General features: G+C 28.8%; 1 protein-coding gene and 1 pseudogene across 2 annotated transcripts; both read right to left on the reverse strand.

The window, feature by feature from the left end:
* Positions 1-544: 544 nt before the first annotated feature.
* LOC111277751 (uncharacterized) lies at positions 545-4,669 on the reverse strand. 2 transcript variants are annotated; one of them, XM_022864164.2, is made up of 6 exons: positions 4,579-4,669; positions 3,836-4,251; positions 2,902-3,212; positions 2,763-2,822; positions 1,704-2,128; positions 545-1,270 (listed from the first exon to the last, which is right to left on the reverse strand). In XM_022864164.2, the coding sequence occupies exons 2-6, from the start codon at positions 4,171-4,173 to the stop codon at positions 992-994; spliced, it is 1,413 nt and encodes a 470-aa protein (XP_022719899.2). In that variant the 5' UTR covers positions 4,174-4,251; positions 4,579-4,669; the 3' UTR covers positions 545-991. The 2 variants fall into 2 exon arrangements, with proteins under 2 accessions (XP_022719899.2, XP_022719900.2); XM_022864165.2 differs by having other exon boundaries at positions 3,836-4,236; positions 4,579-4,667.
* Positions 4,670-6,110: 1,441 nt separating this feature from the next.
* Positions 6,111-7,711, reverse strand: LOC149518077 (cytochrome P450 89A2 pseudogene; annotated as a pseudogene).
* Between the last annotated feature and the right edge of the window lie 4,336 nt (positions 7,712-12,047).

Genomic DNA, 12,047 nt, shown 5'->3' on the forward strand with positions numbered 1-12,047 from the left:
TCAAACACTTAAAAAAGAGAATAGATAAGATGCATTAATTCTACATCGGATAATAAAGGAAAAGTTGCCATACATGACATTATATACCTTAGTAGGCTGAATTTAGAAGAAGAGAGTAATAACCACGTCATACTAACAGCATGCTATAACCGTAAAAGATGAAATCAAGTAACAGAATGAATCCAGCTTGCTTTCTGTTTTTGACAAGAAAACCATGGATTTTATTTTAATAAACTGCAAAGTTGAAATAAATATATTAAGCACTCCGCTTTGCTTTCCCTTCAGGGAGTGACAGTGGGAGCGAATCTCAAATGATTCTGCTCTCTCTGTTTTTTGTTTTAGGTACAATTTTAGACCAAGTTCCCAGGAAACAAAAACATAAAACTTTAACCTTTAACCTTTACTTTGAAAAAAATAACAATCAATAGAAGAGTTTCCTCTTTCTTTCAAGGAAACAAAACACTTCATCCTCCACAAGAGGGGCTTTCAATGGAGTTCTAAAAACGTATCAAGGCACATTATAAAGACAATGAAAACGGGGGTATAAAGTAAAATATATATATATATATATATACACAGCTAATGACTATAATCTATAGAAGGTATCAAATTATTGTCCTCCAAGTATTAACAAATATGGGTTGGGAACAGCAGCGTACCACAACTAATCTCAATCAAATAGGCCTTTGGCCTAGTGGTCACCCGCTCCCTTCCAAGGATATCAACCCCCCCCCCCCTCCCAACCAAAAAAAAAGAGTAATATCAACCAAAACATAATGTACTCGTCTAGATACTGCACAGGGTCTATCTCAACTGAACATGTATGCATGTACAGGTAAGAAGTTAAAGCACGAAGCAAAACTAGAGGAAAGCAGAATACACACTTGGCATGTACATATCATCATCAAAGCTGAAAAGATTGGCCTCTTTTTTCCAAGGAAATTTCATCTCTGAACTTGAGTAGAAGCGAAATTCAACTGAAATAATGTAGTTAACCTGAGGATCTCCTGCTCCACATGCCTAAGCTTGATTTTTGCTCCCCTCTGGTCCTTTTATTATCAGTTTGCTTTGACTTGGAAAAAGGTGAATGTGCATTTGGTTGAAGAGTAGTGTTAACAGGCGAGTTGTCTCCAGGAGAATGGATAAGGGAAATGGTTTTCAGCTTCTCCATTGATGTGTGAGGCTTCTCCGCCTGCTGAATTATAGCACTTCCAAAATCACGCAACTCCTCCTTGGCTGCCTGGTTAGGTATTAGAATTTCACCCTCAATCTGCAGATTACGAATGAAAATCAGTTCCATTACAGAAGAAACATTGATAGCAGAAAAGTAAATTTGACAGCTAACCCAGTATGAAATTCCTAATAGATATTTTTTTTATATAAATCTTGATTATAGCAAAACAGGACAACATAATGAAAAAAGGTGCATTATTTGCTATATAAATGAAGAGTAAAAGGAGGCAAAGAAAGGGTAAGGGCATTGTTTCATACTTCATGCTTGCAAGTAAACTTGCACTGGACAAGCTCAAAAGTGGTAGAAGCTGAAAATACAAATATTACAAGTAAAACTATTTCTTATCTCAGAAACAACTACAGTAATAGACTGTGCAGGCAAAGGAGAGGCTTTGGGGTTACACAATTGCACTGGATAAACAAAATAAAAAAGAAAGATCAGAAAATTCGCACAACAAAGAAAAACTCACATTTTCAGAGGAAATCTCAAGCAGACGCTGACTCATGCTCCTGATCATATCGGGAAACGGGGCCACCTCTCCGTGATTTGAAACTGCACTTTCAGGCATAAAATGATCCCACATGTCGCACTCAGATGCATGCTGGGATGTAGTACATTGCAAACTATTTCTATCTCCGTTCTCAGCATAACGATGATTTCCAGAATTGTTCAATACACCAGATGGTACAACCGAACTCAACTTATTGATGGACAAGAACTTTTGAGGACTTTCATTGACCACCTTGTCCATTCGCTTCTTTAGTATGTGAATTCTTGAGTGTAGCACTTCAATCTTCTGAAGGATCTGTTCTGTCAAGTTATCACCATCACTAGATTGAAAAGGCCATCCATCATTACAACCAATGTCATCACAGCCATTGACTGCCTTATTATCTGTGGAAATCAAGATATAGACTGTTTATTATCTAAAGAAAACATTGCATAAAAAATATGCAAAATCCCAGTAATTGATGGGGATTTAAAAAAAAAAAACATATGTAACAGAAGGGTTATATGTCAAACCTAGAAATATAATCATTAATCCTTTGTGGCTCTCAAATAGAAAAAAAAAAGTATATTCTTAAATCCATGATAAATATGTTGGCCAAAAAAATCAGTGATAAAATAGACATATATAATAACAATTATCCATTATTAAGAGGGACAGAGAGTAATAAAATCTAGGATAATCTCTGGCATCAAACTTCATATTGACTTCCTCAAATCATTTTCGTTTTATCACAGAAAACCAAATATAGTTTCAAACTTCAAAAGTTCCACCCAAATCAACTTTTAAACCAAACACATAATAGTAAATGAGAAACAGGCTACTATATCTATAATCTCACAGCCGTCCACAGTTAAAAAAGTTAGATCTGGTTGGGTTAAATAAGCTAAACTTAATTATATGCTAGACAACAAAGAAATGCAAACAGCTTACAATATTTATATATTATTTCCTTATTGGCAGCCTTTACATATAAGCTATAACATGCAATCATGGCAAAATATAATCCTGGCTTCTTACCTAGATCACCCCAATCATCATCCAGAGCAGAAGCAGTAGAAGCAACAGACTTCTTTCTTTCTGAGAGGAGGGATAAAAGCTCAATCAGAATTTTTTTCAAAAAATAACATCATACAAAGAATAATTAAAAGCTCCATACCATAATAGGAGAATATATTATGATGTGACATATATGATGCTACTTCAGCAGTATCTTCTACTCTTTTTCTTTTCTTCCTCTTCATTACTTCCTTTCTTTGTATTTTTGAATGAAAAGCTTGCGACGTTGCATCAAAGCCTTCAAAGGTATCCTTTTCAAACTCAAACTGCTTGTTTTGATCATATTCTGCAAGCTCTCTCTCATACTTGAGTGCCTGAGACTTAAATTCATGAAGTTTAACTTCTAACCATTTGCAGCGCCACACAAGAGGATGTATAAACCTCCTCCAGTGATCTGTTAACCTTCTCGTCCTGGAGAATTTAAGACAAAAAACAAACTAAATTATCTGAAACATAAACATACCATCTAACCTAGAAAAAGTAAGCACTTTACAAAAGTGAAACTCAATCATGGACATTTTATATGTTTATAAAATATAGGAAAGAAAATTTATATATGCATCTGTATGATTGTCTATGATCCATATATGGTGAAATTCTAGAAAGCACCAAGTTCACTAACAGTCATTCAATATCAGACAAATAATAACTAATTAGAGTATGGGACTTTTCAAAATCAATAGTGTTCAATTTCAGTGATTTGGAAGCCCCAGAAGATTGGATACTAGGTCATTCAAACTGAATTTTTCCACAAAAAGGGAAACCCGTGCATGGTAGGAGAACCTATTTGACCTCATAGGAACAATTTTGTCTAAATGCCGTTTGAATCTTCCTACAATAGGCACATAAAGTAATTAAAAACAGAGTTCTAGTTTATGGTGAACTAACACATATAGACAATAACAGTTGGCAAAACAATCTGTACAGAACAATTGATGCATCAACTGGTTAATCATCAATATCAGGTCAAATACAAAGTACAATCTTAAAAAAAAAAAAAAAAAGAAAAAGAAACAGTTCAAACAAAAGATTACCCCATCTGAAACAGTCCGTTACGTCCATCAAATAATGATCCGGACAACTTTGGTTCACACAGCGGTGATTCAACTTCATCATTCACTAACAAACCATTCTCATCCCCTGATACCGTGTCATCAAAAGAACTGGAACACTCAGTAGCATCCTGGCATTCAACATCAATCATCACAGAATCGCCCGAATTCATGCATTCAGCAAAATCAATCTCTATAGCCCCGTTTCCTTGCATCCCCTTATTTTCTTGATTTTGAGCCTCACTTCCTTTTCTCGTATTAGTGGAAACCACTTTCGACGTGGCTTCGGATTTCTCAGTCAGTTTTAAGTCAGGTCCCATATTTAAATTCTTAAGACAATCAAAACCTTAACTCTGATTCTCAATCAATTAGTCATTAAAACCCTGTCAAAATTCAAACTAACAAATAAATCAGATCAGTAATTTTATAAACTAAATATGGAACCAAAAGAATATTTTTTGTCAACCAAAATTTTTAATCTTTTAAATCGGAATCCAACACATTGATCAAACTATAAGAACATATAATTAGAACAAACCCACCCAAAAAGAAACTAACTTTCTCGGAAAAAGGTTCAAAATACGAGGAAAAAAATACAAAAACAACGGAAAAACAGAGAGAAAATTGAGCATGAACGTCTAAAAAGAATAACATTCAGCTTTAAGAACACTGAAAAAAAAAAATTTCATAAAACCCAAAACCTTAGAAAAAGGGCAAAATATTACCTTGAGATTGACAAGGGATCAAAGTCCTGGTCGACTTTTGATGTGGCATCGGTTTCAAATTCGCTATCACCGAAATATCCGGAGTTTTCTATTTATGGCGCTCGATTTACTTCTTTTTCAATTTTTTTTTATTTTATTATAATATTGTTTTTTAACTTAAGAAAGTTTAAAGTATGTTTGTTTTAAAAAAAAAAAAAATTGAAATATTTAGGTACATAATACATTTATTTTCCCTAATAATAGTAATGTTTTATTAAAGTAAAAAAATATTTTTTATATAATAAGAAAAAATATCTCTTGATCTTACCATTTTGTTCCTTTTTTTATGTAAAAAAAAAAATCTTATTTCCCCTGGGATTAATTTTAATGTATTTAATATTAAAATTTTATTTTTATATAAAATTGATACAATTTTTAATATTAAAAAATAAAAAATATGAAAAAAATTTTAAAATATAAAATAAGAATTTTAAGTGTTAAAAAGATAAATTTTTGAATATCCAAAAAAATTAGAATAAAAAAAAAAGACAGAATAGAGTATAAGTCTTTTTCGAACTTATTTTTATAATTAAATTTAAAATAAATTAACTCCTTGGCTCAATTATATTGTTGACAGAGTTAGATACATAATAGATCACTTCTTGCCCGTTGCTGCAGGTGGTTTTTTTTTTTTAATGTATTGATTTAATTTATAAGTATTAAAACTATTTAATAGATATAGTAAGCACCAAAAATATGAAATATTGATAAATGTAAAGGTATGGTTTTTACTGTTAAAATAAGACGTCCAAGCTAGCGAGGTGAGAATCGAAAAGTTTTATAATATTGTGGGCAAGCCAAGAAGAGTAATAAGTTTAATTTCTTTAGATATGAATTTAAATTTAATTTGAATTGATTAAGGTTATTTATACTAATAGATGTGAATCTAAACTTAAAGTTTATAAAATATGAAATACGAAATATATTCAAAACTATAGATATATAAATATCTAAGTTTTTGAGTAATCTAAATACATTTATCTTATAATTAATTAGATTTATGGTTATGATAAATTCATGAATGGTTAAATTTATAAATATTTAAATTCATGTAATTTAGATTTGATTTATATTATTTATATTATTTAATAATAATAGACATGATTTTAAACTCAAAAATTAAATTATAGAAAACACGAAATGTATTCATTCACAATTCATTGAATTTATAAATATTATAATTTAATAAATGCCTAAATTTATAAATAATTAGTATAATGTAACTTGAAATTAAAAAAAATCAAACATTAGTTGATAATAGTCTAACCGCTCATGTAAGTGCATTTATATATCTATATAAAAAATCGAAACATAAAAAAAATTAAATGTTATCATCTAAATAATATTTTAAAAAAGACACGTGTTACAATTTCATCAATCTGGGGATGACTCATACTTACATGGCACCATTCATGTGTCCATGTGACACAGTATTAGAAACAAGAGACGTAAATATACGTAAGATAAGATATAATAAAATGGAGTACCTAGTTCAAAAGGCATAAAAGGAATCCCAGTACATGCTCTTTTTGTTGGAGAAAAGGATATACATGAAATCTTGTTTTTCATCTAAAACCTAGAGAATAAATTGGCTATCAATGGATTCTTCATAGTCAATGCAGACTCTTGCTTTGGCTTCATATCAACATCTTGTCCATCCACAGCTTTCCATTCCAAAGACCAAACCAAATTTGCTACAACAAACTCCAACTGAAGCAAGGCCAATGCATACCCTGGACAAATCCTTCTTCCCGCACCAAACGGTATCATTTTAATCTCTCTACTCCCAGATATGTCAAATGTTGCCCCCACCATTTCGTTACTCAGAAACCTCTCAGGCTTGAATGCCGTTGGATCTTCCCAAACGTTCGGATCCATTCCAATATCCCTTATCACGAAATTCACTGTCCCATCTCTAGGCACCGTGTAACCATTGAAAACAACATCTTTTTGTCACTTTTTGTGGCAACAAAAGGGCTGCAGGAGGATGTCGCCTTAAAGTTTCTAAGATCACTGCTTTAAGGTATGGCACCTTGGGCAAATCATCTTCTTTCACAAAATTTTCTTCTCCTCTAATCACCCCTTTAATCTCCATGATCAACTTCTCTTGAATATGTGGATATTTCACCATGTATGCCATAACCCATTGCAATGTGAAGTTGTAAAATGAGTGCCACCAATAAGAAATTTGGAACATAAACCAACCAATTCATCATCATTAAGGCATCTATTCTCCTCTGGTAAATGTAGATCCAACAATGTATCGACATACGCTGAGACAAATTCATTAGCTTTCAAGGAATTCCTTGACGTGATCTCTTCCTTCAACTTTATTCGTTCTTTTATCAATGGGATATCTAATTCCTTTTGTTCTTGTCCCACTTGAAAGGTTCCGTCCCAAAGTTTACGAAACATAAACTTTGTCACCCTTGGCCAAAAGCAAATCATATAAATCATAGTTGCTTATTAAAACTCGCTAACAAACGGTACACGACATCTTTCATTTCCCTGAATTTGTTGTCTTCAAACTTGGTTCCAAAACACATGAAGACTTGCGAGGAAAACATGGAGAACTGAAATTGTTCCAACACTTGTATCGGATTACCCGATTCCAGTTGTCACTTGAGGTTGCTCAACAGTGTTTCCATAGCCCACTTGCGCGCGACTGAGTAGGACTTCAAACAAGAAGATAGCAAAATTTCAGAAGCGAGGTTTCGACGAAGGAAATGCCATTTGTTGCCATAGAAGGCAGTGCTGATTTGCCTTTGGTTTGTGCCATCAAAGATGTAGGACGGTCAACAAAAATCTCACGCTCTTTTACTAAGGCTTGGTGGGCGAGGAAGTGATCAGTAATGAAGATAGATGGACGAGAAGCAAAATGAAGGGTGATCATAGGACCATATTTGGCAAGGAGAGATCGAAACACAGGCAGAAAATCGTTATAAGATTTTCGGAGCAACAGCAAGTTATCAATGATGAGGTAGGGAAATTGGCCTGGTGCGAAGTTTTGAGAGGTTTTTTTTGGAGGATAGAAAATGAGCTTGAGGAGACAAAGGATGGAAATGGAAATGAGAACGAGGAGCCAAGTTTCCATGTCTAAGAACTACTATAATAAAGAGATACTGATGGTTGCATGCTCTTTTGTGGTGCTGCATGCATGAATATATATATATATATATATATATATATATATATAGGCCATCAGGTCTTAGTTGTTATTATTTTTTTATTTGAAGAAATAAAAAATTATTGGAATTATGTTATTTGAGGTAGAAAAATCATGCATTAAACACTAAATTAAATGTTCGAATGCACTTAATAGTTACATATATCAAGATTAATTTATTTTTCCACAAATATTTTAGGTTTCCTACTTTTATACTTTTATATGTATATTAAAAAGAAATTCTTTTGTATTTAAGTTGTTTAAGAATAAATATAGAAAAATAATTGACCATTTCTTAAAAAATTTGAATGAAATAAAATAAACAGTTTACTTCTTGTCTTTTTTTTTTTTTTAACATAAGAAATTGTAGTTTGGGTTAAAGGAAAAAAGGTTACAGATGGTTTTAAAATTTGAATCCCGACTCATTAGATGTCACTTTTTAAAGATGTATAAATCAATTGAAATAAGCTCTGAATGAATTTTTTTTTATGATCTCAATTTATTTGATCACTTAATATACATTTAACTCTTGACTTTTTATTATGAAACAAAATTTACACGAAATTTCATAGATGAAGTTCGTAAAATTTTTTATTAAAAATATGTAAATAAAAGTTTTAATAAAAAATTTCAAACTGATAAATTAATAGAGTTTAATATGAATATCAATAATATGTAAAAATTTATTAAAAATATTATTTATAATTCAAATTAAATTGATACTTATTTAATGGTAAAAATTTTATTAATATTTTTATTAAAAATGTTTATTTAATAAATATATCAAAATTTATTAAATTTTTATTAAATTTCGCACACTTAATCTATGTGATGAGATCTTTCAATCTATCGATTTTGATTTTAATTTTAATTTTAATTTTAATTTACTTATTTCTATAAAAAATTTCATGAAATTCACCTATACAACTTTATGTAAGTCTGTTTTATTATTATGTGGGGCACGAAATTATTATAAAATGCAAAACTGAAAACTTATAATTCTTGAAACACTTGATGTATATAACTATCAATGTTTCTTTCTCAGTTTTATATGCATTGCTTTTTAACGCCATCTTATTATTAAATACATTTCTTTTTAATTCCATTTATAGGAAATCAAATTGTAAGATAAATTACCCAAATATTTTACTTTTAGAAAACATTAGGTTTTCTATATCCTTTCTTGATTTATCAAACTTCAACAAAAAAAAAAATTTTATAAAAAGGTCGTAATCTAAAATAAATAAAAAAAAGTTACTGATTTTAGAATTTGATATTTAAATATGATCTTTAAATATGTTGGGTTCAAAATTAACAACTCTCAATTTCTGATATATATCAAATTCTTTGGTCTGGTGGGGAAAGTGACTTACAAAATTTTGCCAAAAAAGAAAAATAGGGTGGAAGTGTGGCTTGAAAATTATAAGCCTAGGCATATTCATAAAAAAAAAAAGAGGAAGAACCCTGTTCATTCATGTTCTTTTTTTTTTTTTAGAGATTATTCTTAATTATTAAAATAGCCACCAAAAATTAATTATATATAGATATATGTTGATTAAATGTAATAATTCTGAAAACCATGTTCCCTTGTGGAACGTAAAGTCAACTACAAGAGAAGAAAAAATAGTTTTTTTAAAGTTAATTTTGCTCTGTACTATGAACAAAATTTACATAATTTTTTAAGTAAAATTTGTGAAGTATTTTTTTAAAATTGATTTAATAAAAATTCAAACTGATAAATTAATAGATTTTAATGTAAAAATTAATAATATAAAAAAAATATTAAAAATATTCTTTATAACTTAAATTTGATCAATATTTATTTAATGGTAAAAATTCAGTCAATATTTTTACTAAAAATATCTATCTAAAAAAATATCAAAATTTATTTTTTTTTTAATTTTGCACTCTTGATTAATCTATCAGGTTTATTTTTATTTTTAATTTTTATTTAATTGTTTCTAGTTGAGAACTATACGAACTTCACCTAAAAAATTTCGTCTAAGTTTTTCCCGGATACTACTTGCTTAAGCTAATTATTTATTTTTTTGTAAATTTGTTAAAAGGAAATAAAATGATAATTATTTAAACATAAAAAATATTTAAAATATTTTTTATAGAAATATTTAATGTAGCTTAAGTATGAAGTATGGAGGCTAATACATGATTATACTTTTAAGACATATGAACTATAGACATATTTTATTTAAAAGTAGAATAATTTATACAAAATTTATATGAAATTTTTTAAGTGAAACTTGTGAAGTGTTTTTTTAAATGGTGTAATAAAAATTGTAATAAAAATCCAAATTGATAAATTAATAGAATTCAATGGAAAGATTAATAATATAAAAATTATTAGAAATATTATTTATAATTCAAATTTGATTGATATTTATTTAATAGTAAAAATTCAGTCAATATTTTTACTAAAAATATCTATCTAAAAAATATATCAAAATTTATTAATTTTTTTAAAAATTTTGCACTCTTGATTAATCTATCGGGTTTATTTTTATTTTTAATTTTTATTTAATCGTTTATAATTGGAAACTTCACGAACTTCAATTAAAAATTTTCATATAAAATTTTTTCCTATACTACTTGCTTAAGCTACTTATTTATTTTTTTGAAAATTTGTTAAAAGGAAATAAAATGATAATTGTTTAAACATAAAAAAAATATTTAATGTAGCTTAAGCATGAAGTATGGAGCCTAATACATGATTATACTTTTAATATATATGAACTATAGACATTTTTTATTTAAAAGTAGAATTTGATCCAAATCAATTTAGTTCAATTAATTTACACAAATTCTCTTAAGAGGTGGTATCCAGGTGTGACATTTAAATTTCAAAATTTATAATCTTCTCCTATTCGCTGATTGCTACTCCCTTTATACAAAAAAAAAAAAAAAAAATCACATACACCTCATAATCTAAAATTGGAAAATATATAAAGTTTAGAAAAATGTCTTAGTACATACCTTTTATTTTATTTTAATTGATTAATACTTATTATATTTGGTTGAAGGAAGAAATATTAAAAGAATGCGATAAAAAGAAAAGGAAAGCAATTTCTTTTTCCTCTCATATATACGCTAAAATGTTAAAGCAGAGAAAATAAATGAGAGCAAAAGCATAAGCAAAATAATTAATTCTCAAAAGCCGAGCCGTATTTTTAGTATTTGAGGTTGTCATAATTACTAAAATTAAGAGATTAATTCAGCCTAATTTTCAACTCTCCTGACTACTTGCAAAACATAATAATATATTATTTTATTTATTAAATTAATCTCACAATTGATATTAATTTTATCAAGTTTAATTAAGTAAACCCAATATCGTGTAATTAAAGATTGTCCAATGAATTTATACCTATTTAATTAGCTCAATAAGTCCACTTAATTAGTTATTTAATAGTGTATATTAGAATAATGTAAGTTCAATTGCCAACAAATATAAAATTATTATTTCAACCAAGTTAATTTCTTTAAGCGAAAATAAATTAGGTGAAAATGTCATCGAATCTTTCAAAAATTTTTTTTTGTATACTAACTTCTAGAGACAGTGATTTTGCATGCAAAACAAATTTCATAAAATTTTCAATACATTTCTATTCATAAAATTTGAATGGAATTTATAATATATATAAAATTAATAAATAAAAATTATTTATTAATTTTATATATAAATATTTATCAAAAATATTTTTGTAAACAAATGTTTTATATATAAAATATTAAATAAAAATATTTTAAAAATTTTTTACAGATAATATATTTTTAGATTTTTAAGTGAAGATGGATTATGCTCAGCGAATATTTGATGGAAAGCAGTCGAATTTTTTTAAATTTATTTTTAATTGTGCATATATTTTTTAAGAGAGTAATAGAATGTTTAGTGAAGGATAACCGAATGTCCTATAAATAAAAATGAAAAAAAAAAAAACCCACTTATCCACCAAAAATTCCTCTTCCAATGAACAACTGGAGCATAGCACGGTGAGAATCCTCTGACCGTGTCATGCCGTTTGGGTTCAAACGAAGCCTAAAAAAAGATGAGTGCTTATCTGCAACAGAAACAGTAGACGACAAAGAGGATGATTCAAAATACCAATGGCCGGCCAGCGAGCCAATCATGGCTCCCAAGTGGCCACGCCGTCCACAAACTTTCATTTGATCTCAAACACCAAAAAGAATTTTCATTTCATCTCCTAGCCAAGCCATTGCTGCTTGAATTTTTCCACCAACACAATCAACT

Source organism: Durio zibethinus, chromosome 7 (genome assembly GCF_047325235.1).
Source record: "Durio zibethinus cultivar Kanyao isolate XHJ-2024 chromosome 7, ASM4732523v1, whole genome shotgun sequence".
Lineage (NCBI taxonomy): Eukaryota > Viridiplantae > Streptophyta > Magnoliopsida > Malvales > Malvaceae > Durio > Durio zibethinus.

Bases quoted from the DNA above. Each gene is read 5' to 3' on its own strand.
- LOC111277751 (XM_022864164.2), bottom strand. From the start codon at position 4,173: ATGGGACCTGACTTAAAACTGACTGAGAAATCCGAAGCCACGTCGAAA. The intron at 2,823-2,901 runs GTATGGAGCTTT...CCCTCCTCTCAG, and splicing joins TAATATATTCTCCTATTATG to AAAGAAAGAAGTCTGTTGCT. The intron at 2,129-2,762 runs GTAAGAAGCCAG...TGATTTCCACAG, and splicing joins TGATGATTGGGGTGATCTAG to ATAATAAGGCAGTCAATGGC.